The following is a 26248-nucleotide window of genomic DNA, read 5'->3' on the forward strand; positions in this document are numbered from 1 at the left end:
TGAAGTAAAGGAGAACCACTTAAAAATATATTCATCCTCAGTTCCAAAGGTATCTGGTGCTAAAATTCATTATGCCTTTTGAGGATATGTTGTGTAAACAAGGTTAGTTCTCAGCTATTCCTGCTACCACCTTGGGATTCGGCTGTCTCAGCTCTACTAAGTGACAGTTTCCACTCTTTGAATGCCTTGCCAATTTCCTTGTCCTTATGGGTATATGACATTTTATAATCTCTGTATCTTCTTTTTTGTAGTGTTTCAGAGAGAAGCAAAATTAAATGCAGATATTCAATACTCCATTGTAATCCCAAAACTTCCAAATATTATTTTCAACGTGGTAGCAAATTTTTATCCTTTGACAGTCTCTAAGCTTACTCTGAGGGAAATTCCAAATATTTTTTATAAAAGCCCAATATTATTAAAATAATTATATAATCTGCCCAAGTGCCTGTTATAGGTACAACATTCATCTAGATGTACATGCTGTAACATTTGCTTTTAAACTGTTTGCTAATTTATGATATTTAATATTAAACAAAATTGCAAGAAGGATTAAAGATTAATACAAAGACACATGTTCTTTTTTGAGTCCTAACAGTAGCACTGAAATAAATGTAAGAGAAAAATTGGAATGAACACCAACCATGGCACAGACACGATCTTCCTAGTCGTAGCTCAAAGGTTATTAGTTCATTTATCTACCTAAAATTTACATGAAAAAATAGCTATGTTGCAGCGGATAACTTGAGGCATCAGAAAGTCATGCTCACTGTCATAAATCATCCAAAACAGAGCTAGAAATAGACCCTGGTCCATTATCATCTCTACAAAGCCAATAATATATCTGGAAAAAGGTATAGTAGGAAATGGCAGTGAACAGGCAAGACTTGGGAACACAAGGAAAAGATACATACCAGTTTGAGTTGCCTGTGGGCCATTCATCAAAGGCCATGAGAGACTTAAGTTATCTACATAATTTTGACCCCCTAAAAAATTTGGTTTCAAATATGTACACAAAATCACAAAACAAATTACAACCCTCCTCTGCCTACCACAGGCTATCTTCAAGACCCAGGAGTAGGCAAAAACATATCAATACAAACCTTCAGACCCTGAGGCTTCTTTTTCCAATAGCCCACAGTCTATTACTGATTTAGCAAACTCTTATATAATTCTCATGAATGAAACACTTTCCAGGTGACCAGAGAACTATAGTTCAAAGTTACGTCTATTGCTCATGTGTTCAAAAATAGAAAACCTCATAAATATGTTGTATTCATTTATTCACTTATTAAAGTAGCCTAGTAAAGAACAAGCCCCATACAACCCAACAGACTTTGTAAATGGCTCTCAAAAAATACTGGTCTAGACTCTCAGTGGTCTTTCTAAACTTAGTCACTCAGTGAGTTCCAAATAGCTTAATACTCAAGGCAGATCAAGAGAGTCCGAATACACATTCTGTCACATGTAACCTATGTTCTATTCAGCCACTTTTAGTTTCCTCAACTAAAAAATTGAGGTAGTAATATTTCACAAGACTACTGCGAGATTAGTTAAAATAATGAATGTATAATACCTATTTCTGGTGCCTAGGACATGGTGGTTAATGAGCAAATAGTAACTATTATAAAATTCCAATTTACTTTTAAAAATTAACTTGTTACAAGTATAATGAAAAATCTGTCAAAGGCATTTAAAAGTAGTAGTGTTAAGTATTTAGAACTATATTTTACAAATGTACACTAAGTATTCTGATTTCAAATTCTGTGACAATATTCAAACATAAATCAGTTCCCAGAGCTAACAGAAATGAAGTCTTTATAGCTACGAGAAGCCTTTTTTCTTACCAAAAAGATGAAAATGTCAATTCTCCATATAATCTTATTAAAATTTGAAATGTTAAGTGTCATTAGTAAGTGGCAGGAATATTTATCCACCAAAGTAAAGTAGACACTAATGAAAATGGTACCCAAGGCCAGGCACAGTGGCCCATGCCTGTAATCTCAGCATTTTAGAAGGCCGAGGCAGGTGGGATCACTTGAGCCCAGGAGTATGGTACCAGTCTGGGCAACAAAGCAAGACTCTACGAAAAAAATTTTAAAATTAGCTGGACGTGGTGGCACATACCTGTAGTCCTAGCTATTCAGGAGACTGAAATGGGCAGATAATTTGAGCCCAGAAGTTTGAGGCTGCAGTGAGCTATGATTGCACCACTGCCCTCCAGCCTGGGTGACAGAGCAAAACCTTGACTCTAAAAAAAAAAAAAAAGAGTATCCGAGCTAGAAATCTCCTTAAATCTTTATTGTATAATTTCTCAATATCATTGTGACAATGTAATTCTATACCTAGAAAATCCTAGACTCTGTCAAAAGGCTCTTGGAACTGATAAACAACTTTAGCAAAGTTTCAGGATACAAAATCGATGTACAAAAATCAATAGCATTTCTATACACCAATAACATCCAGGCTGAGAGTCAATTCAAGAACACAATCCCACTTACAATAGCCACAAAATAAAATAAAATAAAATAAAATAAAATAAAATAAAATAAAATAAAATACCTAGAAATATAGCTAACCAAGGAGGTAAAAGATTTCTACAAGGAGAACTACAAAATACGGCTGAAAGAAATCAGAGATGACACAAATAAGTGCACAAACATTCCATGCTCAGGAACTGAAAGAATCAATATTGTTAAAATGGTCATACTGCCCAAAGCAACCTACAGATTCAACACTATTCCTATCAAACTACCATCATTGTTCATAGAATTTAAAAAATAACTCTAAAATTCATATGGAATTAAAAAAAAGGAGCCCAAATAGCCAAAGCAATCCTAAGCAAAAGAACAAAGCCAGAAGCACCTCATTATCTGACTTCATACTATAAGGCTACAGTAATCAAAACAGCATGGTACTGGTACAAAAACAGACACATAGATCAATGGAACAGAATAGAAAACTCAGAAATAAAGCTGTAAAACTCAGAATAAAGATCAGCTACAACTGTCTGATCTTCAACAAGGCTGACAAAAACAAGCAATGGGGAAAGGACTCCCTATTCAATAAATGGTACTGGAATGGTTAGCCTAGCCATATGCAGAAGAATGAAACTGGATGCTTACCTTTCACCATATATAAACATTTACTCAAGATATATTAAAGATTTAAATGTAAGACTTCAAACTATAAAAATCTCAGAAGAAGGCTGGGCACAGTGGCTCAGGCCTGTAATCCCAGCACTTTGGGAGGCTGAGGCAGGCGGATCACGAGGTCAGGAGATCGAGACCATCCTGGCTAACACGGTGAAACCCCGTCTCCACTAAAAATACAAAAAAATTAGCTGGGTGTGGTGGCGGGCACCTATAGTCCCAGCTACTCCAGAGGCTGAGGTAGGAGAATGGCGTGAACCCAGGAGGCGGAGCTTGCAGTGAGCTGAGATCACACCACTGCACTCCAGCCTGGGCGACAAAGCGAGACTCAGTCTCAGAAAAAAAAGAAAAAAAAAATCCTAGAAGAAAACCTAGGAAATACCTTCTCGGCATTGGCCTTGGCAAAAACAAACTGTGGCTAGGTCTCCAAAGCAACTGCAACAAAAACCATTGACAAGTGGGACCTTATTAAATTAAAGAGCTGCTTCTGCACAGCAAAAAAAAAAAAAAAGAAAGGAAACTATCAGCAAACAGACAACATACAGAATGGGAAAAAATATTTGCAAACTATGCATCTGACAAAGGACTAATATACAGAATCTATAAGGAACTTGAATCACTAAGCAAAAAACAAATAACCCCATTAAAAAATGGCCAAAGGACATGAACAGACACTTCTCAAAAGACAACACACAAGCGGCCAACAAACATGAAAAAATGCTCATCATCACCAAAACCACAATGAGATACCATCTCACACCACTCAGAATGGCTATTATTAAAAGCTTAAAAAAAAAAAAAAAAAAAGATGCCAGCAAGGCTGTGGAGAAAGCAGAACATTTATACACTTTTTGATGGGAATGTAAAGTGGTTCTGCCCCTGTGGGAAGCAGTTTGGTGATTTCTCAAAGAACTTAAAGCCACCATTCGACCCAGCAATGCCATTACTGAGTATATTTCCAAAAGAAAACAAATCATTCTACCAAAAAGACATATGTACTCACATGTTTATCACTGCAGTATTCACAATAGCAAGACACGGAATCAGCCTGGGTTCCCATCAACGGTGGATTGGATAAAGAAAATGTGAAACATATAATCCATGGAATACTATGCAGCCGTAAAAAAAAGAATGAAATCATGTCCTTTGTAGCAACATGGATGCAGCTGGAGGCTATTATCCTAAACAAATTAACACAGGAACAGAAAACCAAATACACATGTTCTCACTTATAAGTGTGAGACAGCAATTTGGCAGGACTGATTTTGCAATATAAGGGTCACAAAGACCCCACTGATAAAAAATGATACATGATCGCTCCTACTTGTCACAGGGCAAACCCCAAAAGTGGGGTTTAGCTGGGAGGCCATGTGGGTTCTTGGCTTCACGCAGGAAGGAATTTAAGAGTGAGCTGACAAAGTGAAAGCAAGTTTATTAAGAATATAAAGGAATAAAAGAACGGTTACTCTACAGACAGAGCAGCGACATGGGCTGCCTGAGTAAACTTATGGTTATTTCTTGATTACATGCTAAACAAGGGGTGGATTATTCATGAGTTTTTTGGGAAAGGGGTGGGGAGTTCCTGAACTGAGGCTTTCTCCCCCTTTCAGACATATACTGTAACTTCTAGATGTTGCCATGACATTTTTTGTTGTTGTTGTTGTTTATTTTGAGATGGAGTCTCGCTCTCTCGCCCAAGTTACAGTACAGTGATGCAATCTCGGGTCACTGCAATCTCCACCTCCCAGGCTCAAGTGATTCTCCTGCCTCAGCCTCCTGAGTAGCTGGGATTACAGGTGTGCACCACCACGCCTGGCTAAGTTTTGTATTTTTAGTAGAGATGGGGTTTCGCCATGTTGGCCAGGCTGCTCTCAAACTCCTGACCTCAAGTGATCCACCTGCCCTGGCTTCCCAAATTGTTGAGATTACAGGCATGAGCCACTACACCTGGCCCACCATGGCCTTTATAAACTGTCATGGCACTGGTGGGAGTGTCGTTTAACATGCTAACGCATTATAATTAGTGTATAATGAGAAATGAGGACAACTAGAGGTCGCTTTTGTCGCCATCTGGTTCTGGTGAGCTTTGACTGGCTTCTTTCAGCTTACAGGCATGAGCCACCATGCCCCACCTAGATTCTGTTATTCTTAAAACTTTGGCTAATCTAAGGAATAGTGTGTTCAATACACTTTAAAAGAGAAATCTGCTATCAAATATGTGTGAAACTATCTATAATATGATTCAGAAAAAAATCAGATTTATACTCTCCAGCTTGATGGTAGAAAGAGCCAACATCAATGTTAGTGCTACAGGCAGCACAGGAATGGGCAGCTAAGTCAAATCACACTAAGAGAACAAGAAAGAAGAGGTGGAAGGTAGAAATGCTCCAGGTAAACTGGAAGCTGGAATCAAGCAAAAAATCTATAGCAGAAGTACATGCAGCTGCCAAAGTCAAAGCATGATACAAAACTCAAGTCTAGATTAAACTAGGACATGAAAAAGATGGCTTCAGGGAGCTATATGGAGAAAAAACCAACAAACTGATGCAGTTTGGATCACTGGCACCAGTCTTCCAGCACAAAGCATTTATTTTAAAAAACAAATGGTATCTCAATATTTAAGCTAGAGAATGTTTCACATACTTTAGAATTATGAGCCCAGGAAGTGCATATTAAGAAGAATCCTGGCTTAGAGGTGATGTAATGAAGACAAGATACCTACTTGAATTGGCTCTTGAAACAAAGAGATTCTAACACTAATTGGGACAGGGAAAATGACATTAAATAAACAACAAACATCATGCAATGGTCTGAGGACACCTGACTGCTACCACAAACAATTTCTAACTACTCTAAATACCGTCAACCTCTAAGACATAGTAAACTTTTCTTTCAAGGCAACTCAATACCAAATAATTTCTAAAATCTTCCCTGCTCTTCTCCCCTCTCCCTTCCTGTCCCAGTGAAGCCAACAGCTCAGACCCTCTGTGTAGTAACCATAATACACTGCACCTGACTTCTTCCTAACATGTTCAAATATAAATATGTCTTCATATATCTGTCACCCCAAGCTGACATGCACTCCTTGTAGGCAGACAGAGAACTATAACATTTTGTATCACCAGAGCCAGCCCAGCAAGGGTTTACACCCAGTAGGCATCAGGCATCTGCCTAGGGCAAAATAATTTAGATGACAGCAAACAAGAAGCACTTAAAACATTTGGAAATGTAAGACCCAAAAGACAAATACTGAAATCTAAGCCCACATGCAGAGAAGTCAACGAGAGTCAATTCCCATTACAAAACCCCAGAAAATATTAGGAATTCAAGGCATCAGACAATTCAGGAGGCCTGGGTATGGTATGGGGCTCAAAACAAAAGAACTAGTTGAAACTATTGAAGAAAAACAATCAGAACTCTATGGTTCTTCCTCTATTCTGCCCAGCAAGTAGGGCTAAACATGTGTCCACCACCAATCTGAAAAGAGAATAATCACTCCTAGAGAATTTGGACAAGGCAGGCTCAAGGTTCAGGAACCTAGGTTTTGCTGAGTATCAGGGATGGGCACCAATCTGAAAACAGATTCCAACCCCTATTCCTACTGGACAGCCAGGACAATGGCAGAGGCTTCTACCTCTATGCATAATACTGAAGGATTAGTCAAGATAACTAGGTAAAGAGAAAAAGACAAGGATAGTAGCAGTTGGGTTGGGGGTGAGGCAAAAACTTCAAATGAAATGAAAATGTCAAGGTAGCTAATCAAGTACTAGTACAAAGCCCTCTTCTCAGCCTCACACTTGCAAAACTAAGGCTCAGCAGCCATTTAAACAAAGCCTTTAGCACAAAGCACAAAAGTCAAAACAGAAAGAGTTGAGGAAGAGAGAAAAAGGAGACTCAGAGGAAAAAGAATCCAGCAAGGGGAAAAAAAATAGCCCCAAAGAGAAAAAGATTTACATCCATGAAGCAAGAACGAGAAGTTATAACGTTTAGATAGTGAGAAAATGCTGTTAGAAAATGAAAATATGGCCAGGCCCAGTGGCTCACGCCTATAATCCCAGCACTTTGGGAAGCCACACTGGGAGGATCACTTGACCCCAGGAGTTCAAGACTAGCCTGTGGAACACAGGGGGAATTCTGTCTCTAAAAAAAAAAAAAAAAAAATTTAATTAGTTGGCATGGTGGCTCACGCCTGCTGTCCCAGCTACTTAGGAGGCTGAGGTGGGCAAATGGCTTGAGCCTGGGAAGTTGAGACTGGGTCAGAGGCGTGTGAACCAAAACAACTCCATCTTAAATAGGAGCTGGGTAAAATAAGGCTAAAACCTACTGATCTACATTTCCAGATGGTTAAAGCATTCTAAGTCACAGGACAAGATAGGAGGTTAGCACAAAATACAGGTCACGAGAGTGACTTTTGGTTGTCCTCACTGCTACACTCTCACCAGTGCCATGACAGTTTACAAACGCCATGGCAACGTCAGGAAGTTACCCTATATGGCCTAAAAAAAGGAGGCATGAATAATCCACCCCATGTTTGGCATATCATCAAGAAATAACGATAAAAATGCCAGCAGTCTATGGAGTAGCCATTCTTTTATTCCTTTACTTTCCTAATAAAACTGCCTTCACTTTAGGGCGAGTCTATGGACTCACCCTGAATTATTTCTTGCACAAGCTCCAAGGATCCTCTCTTGGGGTCTGGATTGGGACCCCTTTCCTGTAACAGCTGCAGTGAGCTATGATCACGCCACTGCACTCCAGCCTGGGCGACAGGTGAGATCCCATCTCAAAAGAAATAAAGAAGAAAGAAATGAAATGAAAATATAAGAGAGAAACAAAAATCCAATAGAAGGCTTGGGAGATATTACCTATATACACCAGAACAAAGAATAAAAAGATAAAAACATAGAAAAGATTAGAAAAAAAAGATCAATTACAGACTCAGCCTAGATAGGAGAGGCACCATTCAAGTAACAGGAGTTACGAGAGGCTGAGCACGGTGGCTCTCACACCTGTAATCCCAGCACTTTGGGAGGCCAAGGCGGGCAGATCACCTGCGGTCAGGAGTTCAAGACCAGCCTGGACAACATGGCAAAACCCCGTCTCTACTAAAAATACAAAAATTAGCTGGTGTAGTGGTGGGCACCTGTAATCCCAACTACTCAGGAGGCTGAGGCAGGAGAATCACTAGAACCCGGGAGGCAGAGGTTGCAGTGAGCCGAGATCACACCATTATTACACTCCAGCCTGGGTGACAGAGCAAGAGTATCTTAAAAAAAAAAAAAAAAAAAAAAAAGAGTACAAGAACAGAAAAAAACATTAAGGGAGAAAATAATCCTGAAAACAATGAAAAAAAAATCTGAGAATGGAAAAACATTAGTTTCCAGACTGAGTGTTCAGCACAAAAAATAATAAGGGGAAAAATAATATATACCTGTTAGATGAAATTATGAAAGGCCATTGTTTTGGACTGAGCTCCTGCACTAGGCCCCAACAGATCAACCGAATCAAAATGAAGTTACTCATGTTAAGTGCCACATAATCAGAATGAAACTTCAATGAAGCAGACAGATCTAAAAAAAAGACCAGTTTTTCCTGAACACAGAAGATTCCAGCCTACCTGAGTCAGTGTTTAATAAAAGTCCTCTCTGCTTTAACCCTTAGAAAAAAGTAAGCCGATGCTAACCAATCAAGTGTTTTTTCTATTTTTCCATTTCTCTGTTCCGACCTTACAAAATGCACATTCTGCTACTGCCTATTGGGAGCTCTCATTCCATTTTGTAGAATGAAGGCTACCCCAATTCATGACTCACAAATCCAAAGAGATCTGTAAGTAAATCCGTTGTAATTTTGTCTTTTGACTGAAGCAATGCCTTGAAATGTAGGACAAATAATTCCCAAGGCTAGGATTCTATACCCACTGAAATTATCAATCAAGCATGAGAGCAAACTAAAGATCTTTTCAGGCATTCAAACACTCAAAAAAAAAAAAAATTGCCTTCCGTGACACTTGTTTCTTTTTTTTTTTTTTGAGACGGAGTCTCGCTCTGTCACCCAGGCTGGAGTGCAGTGGCGCAATCTTGGCTCACTGCAAGCTCCGCCTCCTGGGTTCACGCCATTCTCCTGCCTCAGCCTCTCCGAGTAGCTGGGACTACAGGCGCCCGCCACCACGCCCGGCTAATTTTTTTGTACTTTTTAGTAGAGACGGGGTTTCACCGTGGGCTCGATCTCCTGACCTCGTGATCCGCCCGCCTCGGCCTCCCAAAGTGCTGGGATTACAAGCGTGAGCCACCACGCCCGGCCGACACTTGTTTCTTAGGACACTCCCAGAGCATTTCCCAGAGGACAAAAATTAGAAAATAGAATAGGACCTAGGAAGTAGAGAGGGTCCAACATGAAAAGAGACAAAGGTCAATTTCATGATTATGAAGTGAGGTACAAAAACCAAAATCCAAAACATTTGAATGGTCTAGTAGTTTCATTTCCAGCAAAGAATTTGGGGAGAAATTGATAGGTACATGAAAAACTAGGTAAATGAAAAAATAAGTCAAATATTAATTCCAAAGAAAACAAAAAGTAATGTGAGATATAATCATAACATGCTATATAGATAAGCTGTGAATTAATCATAATGATATATAAGCCAAATACTAAATTAACCAAAAAAGGTAAATATATTGGAAGAATGAAAGGAGAAGTATGTTTGGAATAGGAAATAATAATAGAGCAGAAGTCTTGATTTATACTGCAGAGTGAATCTATAAAAATAAAATGAGGCTGGGTGCGGTGGCTCACACCTGTAATCCCAGCACTTTGGGAGGCCAAGGCAGGCAGATCACAAGGTCAAGAGATCAAGACCATCCTGGCCAACACGGTGAAACCCCACCTCCACTAAAAATACAAAATTTAGGTGGGCATGTTAGTGCACACCTGTAGTCCCAGCTACTCAGGAGGCTGAGGCAGGAGAATTGCTTGAACCCAGGAGGCGGAGGTTGCAGTGAGCCAAGACTGCGCCACTGCACTCTAGCCTGGTGGCAGAGCAAGACTCCGTCTTAAAAAAAAAAAAAAAATGAATGAAAATAAGTAAGAAATAGAAATAGAAGCATGTTATTTTAAAATATGAAAGTATATCCCAGCAGAAACAAAAAACTAAAAAATTTTGACTTTTGAAATATAATTCTTTAAGATAAATAAAACTGAAAGAGAAAAGGCATTTTATAGTCCGGTTTTAATGCCTCTTCAAAAATCTATCATCCTGAACTGGATTATAGAACAGCAAAGAAACATTAGTGAGCAAATTCAAACAAAATCTATAGTTAAGTTCATAATATTGTACCAGGCCAGGTGTGGTGGCTCATGCCTGTAAATCCCAACACTTCAGGAGGCCAAGGCAGGCAGATCACTTGACACTAGGAGCTCAGTACAAACCTGGGCAACATGATGAAACCCTGTCTCTACCTTGCTAATAGTGACACAATCTATCAAAACCTCTGGGATGCAGCAAGAGGTGCTAAGAGAAAAGTTCTCAGCATTAAACACCTACATCAAAAAGTATAAAAGAGAATAAAGAAGACAGTCTAAGGTCACACCTCAAGGAACTAGAGAAACAAAACAAACTAAACCCAAACCCAGCAGAAGAAAAAAAATAACAAAGATCAGAGCAGAACTAAATGAAATGGAAACAAACAAAAAAAAGAAACAATACAAAAGATAAATGAAACAAAAACCTCATTCTTTGAAAAGATAATAAAGGGGGGTGGCCAACAAAGGAAGGGGACGGGGCGGGCACGTGCCCTCGCAGCCACTCGCCTCCCTCCCTGCACATACATCCACATACCCACACCCCCTCCCCTGCCTCCCTCCCTGCACTCTGCCCACCCTGCCACCCTCCTTGCCCTTCAGGCACTCAGAAGGAAGTCCAGAGACATGGGAGTGGTGGCCATGTAGCACTGTGGCCAGCAGCCGAGGCCAGGTCTGAGGAGCAGCCCTGAGGACAGACATTGGGCAGGAGTGAGGGGCCGGCCTGGCTGGAGGTTGTGACTCTGGCTACAGTACCCCCACTGCAGGGATGGACTGCCAAGGCATTGATCTAGGCAGTGGAGGTGGCCGGCCCAGATAAGATGCTCCAAGTCCCTTGTAGTTCTCTTCAGAAGAAAAATCACTAGTGGTCTGCTCTTGCCATAATACCAAACCTTTCTGACTTACACTTTGGTGCTGCAACACTGGAAGAATTCAGTTTCCAGGAATATCTTTTTTTCATCTGAGTGATTCTTAGGGATGGAAAAATATTTTAATCTTAATAATTACCTTGTTTTAGGGGGCTATTTTCTTTACAGTCTGAACTGCTTAATAAATTGAGTCATTTACCAATGAGGCACACAGCCACTTCTCGTCAGGAGCTGGTTGAAAACTGTGCTGTGCCTGTAGCAGGAATGGCACAAGATGATAGCCGTCATGGGCAAGTGCCATCCAGCTTTCATCATGGTGCCAACAAGGAACTTGACCTGTCCACCAAAGTGTAACAAAGGGAACCAGGAAGTCCTTATTCTGTGTTTGTGGACACCAAGGTGAGCAAACTACACCTCCATGAAACAGAAGAACAGCCACATTTCAGGGAGACAGGAGCAGAGTCTGATGCGCATGCTATTAAGGAAGACCAGGAGAATTCTGATGACACAGAAGAGGAGAAAGAAGAAGAGGAAGAAGTCTCTTACAAAAGGGAGCAGATCATAGTGGAGGTAAACCTTAATAATCAAACATTAAATGTACCTAAAGGGGAAAAGGGTACCTCTTCTCAATCCAAAGAGACTCCTGTTCTTAAACAATGAGGACGAAGAGAGTGATGAAGGGGCCACAGATAACAGCAATGACTATGGAGAGAATGATAAGCAGAAGAAAAAGGAGAAGACAACAGAGAAAGTCAGCGTTACAGAAAGGAGAACAAGGAGAGCTGCCTCTGTTGCTGCAGATACCACTTCTCCTACTCCCAGAACTACAAGAGGTTGCAGGCAGAGTGTAGAGCCACCTAAGCGTAAGAAGCAGGCCACAAAGGAGCCTGAAGCACCAGTGCAGAAAGCTAAGTGTGACCTGTGAGAAGTGGCCCAGGGTTGTTTTTTGTTTTTGAGACAGAGTTTTACTCTTGTTGCCCAGGCTGGAGTGCAATGGCGCGATCTCGGCTCACCACAACCTCCACCTCCCGGGTTCAAGCGATTCTCCTGCCTCAGCCTCCTGAGTAGCTGGGATTACAGGCATGCATCACCACGCCTAGCTAATTTTGTATTTTTAGTAGAGACGGGGTTTCTACATGTTGATCAGGCTGGTCTCGAACTCCTGACCTCAGGTGATCAGCCCACCTCAGCCTCCCAAAGTGCTGGGATTACAGGCATGTGCCCCAGGGTATTTAACACTCACTGGTGTCTGGAGAAACAAATGAACGTTACTCATAGGCACATGCAGATTTGTAATAAATGTGGCAAGAAGTTTGTCCTGGAAAGTGAGTTGTACCTTCACCGGCAAACAGACTGTGAAAAAAACATTCAGTGTGTTTCCTGTAATAAATCGTTCAAGAAACTGGATCCTTCATGAACATATCAAGATCGTCCACGGATATGCAGAAAAGAAATTTTCCTGTGAAATTTGTGAGAAAAAATTCTATGCCATGGCTCATGTGCGAAAACACATGGTTGCACATGTGAAAGACATGCCATTTACATGTGAAACCTGTGGACAATCATTCAAATGCAGTACGTCACTCATGGGGCACTCCCTGCAGCATTCTGGAGAGAAGCCCTTCAGATGCGAGAACTGTGATGAAAGGTTTCAGTACAATTACCAGCTACACACCCACATGAGCATCCACACTGGGCACAAACAGTTCATGTGCCAGTGGTGTGGCAGGGATTTCAACATGAAGCAGTATTTTCACGAACACATGAAAACAAACACGGGAGAGAAACCCTTTATCTGTAAAATCTGTGGCAAAAGATTTCATAAATCATAAAGGCCAAAGTAAGGACAACTTTAAATCATAAAGGCCAGAGTGAGGACAACTTTCTGCGGCAGCTGGCAGAGAAGAACAGTTCAGCACAGCATCACTAACATCCATCTCCTTAAGTGTGTTCTCCAGGAGATATGTTCCTATGTGTTAGTGTGCACAGAAAGGAACAATGGACATTTCTTTAGTTCTCAAACTCTCCTTGGCCTCCACTAAGAGTTCTGTCGTTGTCATTGAAACAACAGATCTAAGGAAATGAACAAGAAGACAACCTTGAGATCACAGAGGGACTGTCATCTAAACAAAGGGAACCACCAAACTAAAGCCCAATATGCTTGCATTTTCTGGTGACTTTTGTAAGTTTCAAATATTCAGACTTCTGGAATTTTATAATTTCATATCAGCTGATTAAAGAAAAAAAGAAAAGATGAATAACACTGATAGACCATTAGAAAGATTAACCAAGAAGAGAGAAAATCCAAGTAAGCTCAATTAGAAACAAAACGAGAGAAATTACAAGCAATACCAAAGAAATACAAAAGATCATTCAAGGCTACTATGAACATCTTTATGGGCATAAACTAGAAAACCTAGAGATGGACAAATTTCTGGAAATATACAACACTCTTAGATTAAACCAGGAAGATACAGAAACTCTGAACAGACAAATAACAAGCAGTGAGACAAAAATGGTAATAAAAAAAAAAAGCCAACAAAAAAAGTCCAGGACCAGAAGAATTCACAGCTGAATTCTATCAGCCATTCAAAGAAGAACTGGTAAAAATCCTATTGAAACTATTCCAAAAGATATAGAAAGAGGGACTCACTAAAGCATTCTATAAAGCCAGTATCACCTTAATATCAAAACCAGGATAGGACGTAACAAAAAAAAAAAAAACTACACACCAATATCCTTGATGAACATAGATGTAAAAATCCTCAACAAAATACTAGCTAACTGAATCCAACAGCATATTAAAAGATAATCCACCATGATCAAGTGGGTTTCATACCAGGAACACAGGGATGGTTTAATATAGGCAAGTCAATAAACACGATATACTGCATAAACGGAATTTAAAACAAAAATCACATGATCATCTCAATAGATGCATAAAAAGGATTTGACAAAATCCAGCATCCTTTATGATTAAAACCCTCAGCAAAATTGGCATAGAAGGGACATATCTTAATAAAAGCCATCTACGACAAACCCACAGCCAACATTATATCAAATGAGGAAAAGACGAAAGCATTCCACCTAAGAACTGGAACAAGACATGGATGCCCACTTTTACCACTTCTCTTCAACGTAGTACTGGAAGTCCTAGCCAGAGCAATCAGACAAGAGAAAGAAATAAAGGACATCCGAATTGGTAGAGGCAGTCAAATGATCACTGCTCACCAATGACATGATCGCATACCTAAAAAACCCTAAAGACCCATCCAAAAAGCTCCTAGAACTGAAAAATAAACTCAGAAAAGTTTCAGAATACAATCTTTTTTTTTTGAGATGGAGTTTTGCTCTTGTCGCTCAGGCTGGAGTACAATGGCACAATCTCAGCTCACTGCAACCTCTGCCTCCCAGATTCAAGCAATTCTCCTGGCTCAGCCTCCCAAGTAGCTGGGATTACAGGTGTGCACCACCACCCCCAGCTAATTTTTGTATTTTTAGTAGAGACAGGGTTTCACCATGTTAGCCAGGCTGGTCTCAAACTCCTGATCTCAGGTGATCCGCCCGCCTTGGCTTCCCAAAGTGCTGGGATTATAGGCGTGAGCCACCATGCCTGGCCACAGGATGCAAAATTGATGTGCACAAATTTGTAGCACTGCTATACACCAACAGCCACCAGGCTAAGAATCAAATCAAGAACTCAACCTCTTTTACACTAGCTGCAAATAAATAAAATAAAATAACATAACATAACATAACATAAAATAAATAAAATAAAATAATACTTAAGAATATACCTAATCAAGGAAGTGAAAGACCTCTACAAGGAAAATTATAAAACACTGCTGAAAGAAAACATAGATGACACAAACAAATGGAAACACATCCCATGCACATGAATGGGTAAAATCAATATTGTGAAAATGAACACATTGCCAAAAGCAGTCTACAAATTTAATGCGATTCCCATCAAAATACCACCATCATTCCTCACAGAACTAGAAAAAAACAAATCTACAATTCATATGGAACCAAAAAAGAGCCCACATAGCCAAAGCAAGACTAAGCAAAAAGAACAAATCTGGAAGCATCACATTACCCTACTTCAAACCATACTATAAGGCTATAGTCACCAAAACAGCATGGTACTAGTACAAAAATAGGCACATAGACAAATGGAACAGAATAGAGAATCCTGAAATAAAGCCAAATACTTATAGCCAAATGATGTTTGACAAAGCAAACAAAAACATAAAGTGGGGAAAGGACACACCCTATTCAACAAATGGTGCTGGGATAATTGGCAAGTCACATGTAGAAGAATGAAACTGAATCCTCATCTCTCACCTTATACAAAAATCAACTCAAGGATGGGTGCAGTGGCTCATGCCTGTAATCCCAGCACTTTGGGAGGCTGAGGCGGGAGGATCACTTGAGGTCAGGAGTTCGAGACCAACCTAGCCAACATGGTGAAACCCCTTCTCTACTAAAAATACAAAAATTAGCTGGGCGTGGTGGCAGACACCTGTAATCTCAGCTACTCGGGAGGCCAAGACAGGAGAATCACTTAAACTTGGGAGGTGGAGGTTGCGGTGAGCCCAGATCATGCCACTGCATGCTAGCCTGGGCAACAGAGTGAGACTCCATCTCAAAAAAAAAAAAAACCAACTCAAGATGGATCAAAGACTTAAATCTAAGACCTGAAACCATAAAAATTCTACAAGGTAACATTGGAAAGCTCCTTCTAGACACTGGCTTAGGCAAAGACTTCATAACCAAAAACACAAAAGCAAATGAAACAAAAACAAAGATAAATGGATGGGACTTAATTAAACTAAAAAGCTTCTGCACAGCAGAAGAAATAATCAGCAGAGTAAACAGATAATCCACAAAGTAGGAGAAAATCTTCGCAAACTATGCATCTAACAAAGGACTAATATCCAGAATCTACAAGGAAGTGAAACAAATCAAGAAGAGAAAAACAAATTATCACATAAAAAAAATGGGCTAAGGACATGAATACACAATTCTCAAGAACTGTCCATTGAGAATCTTCTCAAGGAGATATACAAATGGCCAATGAACACATGAAAAAATGCTAAACATCATTAATCATCTGAGCAATGCAAATTAAAACCACAATGAGATGCCACCTTACTCTTGCAAGAATGATCATAATTTAAAAATAAAAAAAAATAGATATTGGCACGGATGTGGTGAAAAGAGAACACTTTTATACTGCTGATGAGAATGTAAACTGGTACAACCACTATGAAAAACAGTGTGGAGATTCCTTAAAGAACAAAAAGTAGATCTACCATTTGATCCAGCAATCCCACTACTGGGTATCTACCCAGAGGAAAAGAAGTCATCATACAAAAAAGACGCATGCACATGCATGTTTATAGCAGCACAATTCGCAACTGCAAAAATATGGAACTAGCCCAAATGCCCATCAGTCAATGAGTGGATAAAGAAAACGTGTGCTGGTACAGACACACACACACACACAAACACACACACACAAATATACACACGCCATGGACTACTCAGCCACAAAAAAAAAAAAAAAAAAAATCATGGCATTCACAGCAACCTGGATGGAATCGGAGACCATTATTCTAAGTGAAGTAACTCAGGAATGAAAAACCAAACATCATATGTTCTCACTTAAAAGTGGGAGCTAAGTATGAGGATGCAAAGGCATAAGCATGATACAATGGACTTTAGGGACTCGGTGGGGGGAAGGGTGGGAGGTGGGTGAGGGATAAAAGGCTACACATTGGGTACAGTGTACACTGCTCGGGTGATGGATGCACCAAAATCTCAGAAATCACCACTAAAGAACTTACTTGTGTAACCAAACACCACCTGTTCCCAAAAACCCTATTGAAATAAAAAAATTTAATTTTGAAAAGAATTTTTTTTTAAAAGCTACACACACACACACACACACACACACACACGAAAAAAAAACCTCAAAAAATAACAGGTACTGGTGAGACTGCTGAGACAAAAGAATGCTTAAACACTGTTGGCAGGAGTGTAAATTAGTTCAACCATTGTGGAAAACAGTATGGCAATTCCTCAAAGACCTAAAAACAGAACTGCCATTCGACCCAGCAATCCCAATATTGCATATATACCCGAAGGAATATAAATCATTCTATCATAAAGACATATGCATGTGTATGTTCAAGCAGCACTATTCACAATAGCAAAGACATGGAATCAATCTAAATGCCCATCAATGGTAGACTACAGAAAATGTGGAACATATACACCATGGAATACTATACAGCCATAAAAAAGAACAAGATCCTGTCCTTTGCAGGAACATAGATGGAGCTGGAGGCTATTATCCTTAGCAAACTAACATGGGAACAGAAAACCAAATACCACATATTCTCACTTACAACTGGGAACTAAAAGATGAGAACACATGGACACATAGAGGGCAACAACAGACACTGGGGCCTACCAGAGAATGGAAGGTAGGAAGAGGCAGAGGATCAGGAAAAATAACTAATGGATACTAGGCTTAATACCTGGGTGACAAGACAATCTGTACAACAAACCCCTGTGACATGAGTTTACCAATAGAACAAACGTATACACATACCCCCGCACCTAAAACAAAACTTAAAATAAATAAATAAATATTTCAAATTTAAAAAAAAATACTACAAATAGAACTACTATATGGCTGAGTGCACTAGATCATGCCTCTAATTTCAGCATTTTGGAAGGCTGAGGTGGGCAGATCACTTGAGCCCAGGAGCTCAAGACCAGCCTGCCTGGGCAACATGGCAAAACCCCATCTCTACCAAAAAATACAAAACTTAGCCAGGCCTGGTGATGTGGTGCACCTGTAGTCCCAGCTACTAAGGAGGCTGAGGTGGGAAGATCACCTGAGCCCAAGGAGGTCGAGGCTACAGTGAGCTGTGATGGCACCACTGCACTCCTGCCTGCTGACGGAATGAGACCCTATCTCCAAAAAAAAGAACTACTATATGATCTAGCAATCCCACCCCAGTGGGATTCTTTTTTTTTTTTTTTTTCTTTTTTTTCGGTCTCAAGATCTCTCTGTGGAGCCACTGGGATTTTATCCAATGGAACAGAAGTCATTATATTGAAGAGACATCAGCACTCCCATGTTTACTGCAGCACTATTCACAACAGCCAAGATATGGAATCAACCTAAATGTCCAATAACAGATGGATGAAGAAAATATGTTGTATATACACAATGGAATACTATTCTGCCATAAAAAATACTGAAGTCCTAACATTCATGGTAATGTGAACAGAACTAGAGGACATTATGTTAAGTGAAATAAGCCAAAAAGAGAAAGTTAAACACCTCATATTCTTATTCATACGTGGAAGCTAACAAAAAAAACCTGAATAAAGGATACTGGGAGGGGAAGGGGAAGGGAGGATTTGAAGAGATTTGTCAAAGGATACAAAATTACAACTAGATAAAAAGAATCAGTTCTAATGTTCTATCCCATATAAGATGACTATAATTAACAATAACATATAGTTTCAAAAAGCTAGAAGGAAAATATTGAACTTTCTCAACCAAAAGAAATGATGTTTGGGATAATGGATATTCTAGTTACCCTGATCTGATCACTACATATTATATGTACCAAAACATCACTATGTACCCATGAATACAATTATTATTTGTCAATTAAAAAATAAAAATTTTAAACAGAGCCTGGCACCTCCCCTCACTCTTGCTTTCTCTCTCGCCATGTGATCTCTGCACGTACAGGTTTCTCTTTGACTTTTGCCATGAGTGGAAGCTTCCTAAGGCCCTCACCAGAAACAGAAGTTGGTGTCATGCTTCTTGTACAGCCTACAGAACCATGAGGTAAATAAATCCCTTTTCTTTATAAATTATACAGCCTCAGGTACTCCTTTATAGCAAAACATAAACAGAGTAAGACAGTAGATACTCTTGTCTCACTTTTAGATCTCAGTGAAAACTTTCAATATTTTATGACTGAATGTGATGTTTGCTGCAGGTATTTTAGTAGCTATGGTTTATTAGATAAAGAAAATTACCTTCTATTCTTAGTTCCCTTAGAGTTGTTATCATAAAAGGGTGCTAATTTATACTTCTGTTTTTAAGAAAATTTAAAACGGGTGTAGCTCCCTTTCCAGAAAAGTGCACTCCTAAATATATATGATTCCTGGGTCATGGTAGGTTACATGTCCTCCCATACCCCTCTTAACAGTAACCCAACTAGATTAGAGCTCCACTCCCATATACAATGGCTCTATACCCACACTGCAACAGTTCTACTTATTATATCATCTGAGATGGCTTATAGCCATACTGAACTGCTAGTCCAGGCTGCCCAAGTTATTTGCCATGGCATCAATTTTGCTTTTGTTAATACTCTGATTTTGTGTAATTTCTCCCTATTTTTCCCATAAATCTTATTGATTTAATTACAGATTCTGAAGAACATGATCCATCTCAAGAATGTGTAAATGTTACAGTAGAAATACCCATATATGCCACAGAAGAGGACAGTAGTCAAGCCAAACTACATTTAAACGTATTTAGGCCAGGCGCAGTGGCTCACGCCTGTAATCCCAGCACTTTGGGAGGTTGATGCGGGCGGATCACCTGAGGTCAGGAGTTCAAGACCAGCCTGGCCAACATGGTGAAATCCCATCTGTACTAAAACTACAAAAATTAGCCGGGCATGGGAGTGGGCGCCCGTAATCCCAGCTACTAGGGAGGCTGAGGCAGGGGAATTACTTGAACCCAGGAGGCAGAGGTTGCAGTGAGCTGAGATTGCACCATTGCGCTCCAGCCTGGGCAACAAGAGCAAGGCTCCTTCTCAAAAAAAAATAAATAAATAAAAATAAAAAAATATTTGATGGCCTGTTTTAATTAGGACTAAAGATGCCCAGCCAATCAGATGGAAACATACAAATAAATGGACTATAACGTAGTTCTATTCAAAGGCAGCTAAGCATGGGTAGATTACCTGTTCATAAAAAATAAGTAAGAGGGCACAAAATATAGTTAGATACAATGAATAAGATCTAGTATTTGATAGCACAACAGGGGGACTACAGTCAGCAATAATTTATTGCACATTTTTTAATAACTGAGGGAGTACAATTGGAACCTTTGCAACACAAAAAAAGGTAAATGCTTGAGGTGATAGATACTACATCTACCATGTGATTATTACACATTGTATATCTGTACCAAAGTATCTCATGTACCCCATAAATATATGTAAAAAATGTGTTCTGACAGCCAGAAATTAATTATCTAATTGTTGCTAATATATTAGAATCAAAAAAGCTCATACCTTTATGCTGAACATAGATCAGGAAGAATTTCATATAACACTATTTCATCATGTGACTAATTATGGCTCCAGAATTATTGCTTATAATCTTATTAGCACAAAATAAATGTATATAATACTGCCAAAAATGATCACAATTTATGTGCTTCGTAGGTCCATACTCACCTTCACATTTTTCAAGAATCTGGACTGTTTCTCCTATTTCTAAGACCAACCCTTGAGGGACAGATCCTCGGAAGCTGCATATCACTAGAAAAGCAAGGATAAACACACCAATTAGCATTTTTAAACACTGAAACATGGTCAGAGTCACTGAATTAAGCACTAAATTTTCTTAAATGTATACCTTCCCTTCTTTACTAATTCCTCTTTCTAAAGTGTAAGCCCCTTTCCATTTAATCTACATTTTGAAAAATAATATTAGCAGTTTGGGGCAATAAAATACATTGTGGGAAAATTGCTATCCATGAGTGGTGGGTGAATGTGTGCTTGTAGAAAAACATTTCTATTAACAGAGTCTCTGTCCCTTGGATATCCTGTGTTCAAGCATCCTTTTTGAGCAAGTTTGTATCAATTACTTAAGAAAAAAATAATACTAGGAGCTTCTTATCTACCACAAGCAAACAAATAGATATTTTTTAAAAGAATCATAAATAAATTTGATTATGCTTTGAAAAGCAGAATTCTCATAATAAAAATGAACAGAAACTAATGAAATAGAAAGCAAATGCACAACAGAAAAAATCTATAGGTAATAATCAAAATCCCGTAACTTTTTTAAGGAAATTGACAAACCGATTCCAAAATTCATATAAGAATACAAAGAATAAAGAAAAGCCCCATCTTACCTCAAAGTAATAAAAGCTACATATGACAAACCCACAGTCAAATCACACTGAATGGGGAAAAGTTGAAAGCATTCCCCCTGAGAACTGGAACAAGATAAGGATGCCCACTTTCACCACTTCTCTTTGATATAGTAATAGAAGTCCTAACCAGAGCAATCAGGCAAGATAAAGAAATAAAGGGCATCCAGATTGGAAAAGAAGATGACAAACTGTCACTATTCATCAATGATATAATCATATACCTAGAAAACCCATCATACAAAAGATTCCTAGATCTAATAAATTCAGTAAAGTAAGGTCTCAGGAACAAAATCAATGTACACAGATCAGTAGCACTGCCATACACCAAAAATCAAGCTGAGAATCAAATCAAGAACTCAATCCCTTTACAACAGCTGCAAAAAATAAAAATAAAATACCTAGGAATATACTTAACCAAGGAAATTAAAGATCTCTACAAGAAAAACTACAAGGCACTGCTAAAAAAAAAAAAAAAAAAAAAAAAAAAAGTCACAGATGACACAAACAAATGGAAACACATGCCATGCTCACAGATAACAAGAATCAATATTGTAAAAATGACTGTACTGCCAAAAGCAATCTACAGATTCGATGCAATTCCCATGAAAATATCATCATCATTTTTCCCAAGAACTAGAAAAAACAATCCTAAAATTCACATGGAACCAAAAGAGAGCCTGAACAGCCAAAGCAATATTAAGTATCACATTATGGGACTTTGAATTATACTACAGGGCTATAGTTACCAAAACAGCATGATACTGGAATAAAAATAAGCAGTTAGACCAATGGAAAAAAATACAGAACCCAGAAATAAAGCCAAATGGTATTCAACAAAGCATACAAAAACATAAGCTGGGAAGAAAAAACACTAATATGGTTTGGCTTTGTGTCCCCACCCAAATCTCATCTTGAATTGTACTTCCATAATTCCCACGTGTTGTGGGAGGGACTTGGTGGGAGATAACTGAATCATGGGGGCAGTTTTCCCCATACTGCTCTCATAGTAGTGAAAAAGTCTCATGAGATCTGATGGTTTGATAAGGGGAAACCCGTTTCGCTTGGCTCACATTCTCTCTTCTCTTGTCTGCTGCCATGTGAGAAGGGCCTTTCATCTTCCACTATGATTGTGAGGCCTCCCCAGTCACATGGAACTGTAAGTCCAATAAACCTCTTTCTTTTGTAAATTGCCTAGTCTTGGGTTATGTCTTTATTAGCAGCATAAAAATAGATTAATACAGGCACCTTATTCAATAAATGATGCTGGGAAAACTGACAAGCCACACGTAGAAGAACGAAACTGGGTCCCCATCTATCACTATACAAAAAACAACTCAAGATGGATAAAACACTTAAATCCAAGACTTGAAACCATAAAAATTCTGCAAGATAAGATCGAAAAAAACTCTCCTGAACATTGGCTTAAGCAAAGAATTCTCCTGAGTAAGACCCAAAGGCAAATGCAACAAAAACAAAAACAAATGAATGGAACCTAATTAAACTAAAAAGCTTCCACACAGCAAAAGAAATAATCAACAGAGTAAACAGACAATCCACAAAGAAAATATCTGCAAACTATGCATCTGACAAAAAACTAGTATCCAGAATCTACAAGGAACTCAAATCAGCAAGAAAAAAAAATCACATAAAAAACTGGAAAAAGGACATGAATAGGAAGTTCTCAAAAGAAGATATACAAACAGCCAACAAACACATGAAAAAAATGCTCAATATCATTAATCCTCTGGGAAATGCAAATTAAAACCACAATAAGACACCAACTTCCACAAGAATGGTCATAATTTAAAAATCAAAAAACAACAGATGTTGGCATGGAAGTAGTGAAAAGGGAACACTTTTACACTGCTGGTGGGAGTGTAAATTAGTACAACCACTACAGAAAACAGTATGGAGATTCTTTAAAGAATTAAAAATAAATCTACCATTCGATCCAGCAATCCCACTACTGGGTATCTACTCAAAGGAAAAGAAGTCATTATATGAAAAAGACAATCCACACGCATGTTTATAGCAGCACAATTCACAATTGCAAAGACATGGAACCAACCTAAATGCACACTGACCAACAAGTGGATAAAGAAAATGTGGTAAATATACACCATAGAATACTACTTAGCTATAAAAAGGAACAAAATAATGTCTTTTGCAGCAACTTGAATGGAGCTCGAAGCCATTATTCTAAGTGAAGAAACTCAGGAATGGGAAAGCAAATACCATATGTTCTCATCTATAAGTGGGAGCTACGCTATGAGCACACAAAGACATACAGAGTAATAGACTCTGTGGATTTGGTGGAGGGAGGTTGGAAGGGGTTGAGAAATAAAAGACTACATATTGGATACAGTGTACACTGCTTGGGTAACAGGTGCACTAAAATCGCATTTCATCACTAAAGAACTCATCCATGCAACCAAAACCTACCTGTACTCTCAAAACTATTGAAAAAAATAAGAAGAAACGCCCTGTCAATCTTGAAGAACTTCCACTACCATAAATCAAGCCTTATAATCTAAAAATTGGTTCTTTGAAAACACTAACATTGACAGATATCTAGAAAAACTAATTAGGAAAAAAGAAAAGAAACAAATTATCAATATCAGCAATCAAAACATTAAAATCATCATAAAAGGATATTACACAAAAAAACTTATACCAACTAATTTGAAATTTTACATGGGAGACAAATTTACAGAAAGGCAAAATCTACAAAAACTGGCAGAGAGGTTAAAAATTTAAATAGTCCTATATTTATTAAAGAAAAGTTAATCTGTAACTAAAAACTTCCCACAAATGAAATGCCAGGTCCTGATGACTTTATCAGTGAATCTGTCGAAATATCTGAAAAAAATAACACCAATCATAAATAATCTCTTCCAAAGAGGGAATTCATTTTGAACTCAGCATGATAGCAAAGCCTGAGGACATGAGACTAAAGGAAAATTACAGGCTAATCTTTCTCATTGATATAAATAAAAATATTTTTAAAAAAATACAAAGCAAATCAAATCCAACTATGCAATAAAAAGGATGATGCATCATGACCAATTGGGGATTATTCCAGGAATGCAAGATTGGTTTAATATTAGAAAATCAATGAAGGAAAAAAAATCATACGATCACCTCTATATATGAAAAAACTGATAAAATTCAAAGTCCACTCATGGCAAAAATTCCTAAGAAAATAAGACTAGAAGGGAACTTCCTTAATCTGATAAAGGGCATCTACAATGTGTCTATAGCAAACATCACACACATTGGTGATATACAAAACATTTTATCACTAAGGTTAGGAACAAGAAGAGGATGGCCACTGTTACCATTTCTATTCAACACTGTATGCAGGACCAGTCAATGCAAATAAGGCAATTAAAGGTGTAATAATTGGAAATGAGGAAATAAAATTGTCTTTATCAGCAGGTCTAACTGTGTATGTAAAAAAATCCAAAAGAATATAGACATAAACTATTACAACAAATACATGATTGTAGCAAGGTCACTAGATACAAGGTGAATATTTTTAAGTCTATATATCAATAAACAATTAGAAAATTAAATGTTTTGAAAATACACCATTTATAACAACATCAAAAAGTGCCATGTAACTGGAAATAAATCTAATGAGACATGCAGAAGAACTCTACACAAGAAGCTAGAAAATATTAGAGATATTAAAAACCTAATATAAGCATATGTCATATTAATGGATTAAAAAACTCAATAGTGTAAAAATATATATTCTCCCTAAATTGATCATTACATTCTCTGCAATCCCAATCAAAATTCTAATAAACTTTTTTGTAGAAATCAATAAACTGATTCTAAAATGTGTATAAAAATGCAAAGGATGAAGGAGGTGAACATATACTAAGAGATATCAAGCCTTTCAGTTGTAAAGAAAACAAGCTGTGAAAAACTGTATATACCTTGAGTCTATTTGCATGTGTATATATGCATATATTTATATTTGATCTCTGCTGAAGACATCAAACCTGCTATTGGTAATCTGTATACTCTGGGAATATTTGGCTATATTTGCAAGTACTTGTAGCATTATAAATCTGTAAATGTTTTAAATCCTCAATGGAAAATAAATTCTGAACAAAAACTTTTCAAATTTTTTAAAATTTTAAAAAGCAGTTCTACCAAGCTCTATCACTTAATATTGTACAGACTTGGGAATTGTTAAGAAACATCAGATACTCATCCGTGTCTTACTCTGACTACCAAGTGAAAAATAAATGGTCTGCCCTAGGATTTATTGCATTGAACCCTCCAAGGTAGAGGGGAAAGGATTAGGTTCTGTAGTCTCAAGTCATTGCAGGTAGCCACAAATTAACAATGATATCGCTGTCTAAGATCAAAGGTGTATTTTCAGCATGGCTCATAAATAAAACTACAATGAATTACATAAGCACTTAAGAATTTAATATCAGCAGTTCTTTTACTCGTTAACAAACTCTTTATTGAGGCCCTTACTATTAAATTTCAATCTCCAGAGCACTCACCACCACTCCTGTCTTCTTAATCTACATCATTAATTAACAAGAATATGTAAATTAACAACAGCCTTCATCGTTTAAAATTGAGTGTTTCATGTGTATTCAGAGAACCTATGTAAACTTTCCATTTCCATAACTATCTTCCTTCTACATTGGCTTTCAAATGATTTTTTTTTAATTAATATAGATCAATGTCAT

The 26248-nt window shown here is 38.2% G+C and overlaps 1 protein-coding gene and 1 pseudogene across 7 annotated transcripts in view; one reads left to right on the forward strand and one right to left on the reverse strand.

Moving 5' to 3' along the window:
• The window catches only part of DOCK3 (dedicator of cytokinesis 3), a 677098-nt gene that overhangs the window by 553993 nt on the left and 96857 nt on the right, over nt 1–26248 (reverse strand). For all 7 annotated transcript variants that reach the window (XM_055275673.2, XM_055275643.2, XM_055275636.2 and 4 more), the window contains exon 2: nt 20827–20910. In XM_055275673.2, the coding sequence (XP_055131648.1) occupies nt 20827–20910 (84 nt within the window). The remainder of the gene's footprint in view (nt 1–20826; nt 20911–26248) is intronic.
• On the forward strand, nt 11469–13227 carry LOC129480997 (zinc finger protein 652-like; annotated as a pseudogene).

This window comes from Symphalangus syndactylus, chromosome 1 (genome assembly GCF_028878055.3).
Source record: "Symphalangus syndactylus isolate Jambi chromosome 1, NHGRI_mSymSyn1-v2.1_pri, whole genome shotgun sequence".
Classification (NCBI taxonomy): domain Eukaryota; kingdom Metazoa; phylum Chordata; class Mammalia; order Primates; family Hylobatidae; genus Symphalangus; species Symphalangus syndactylus.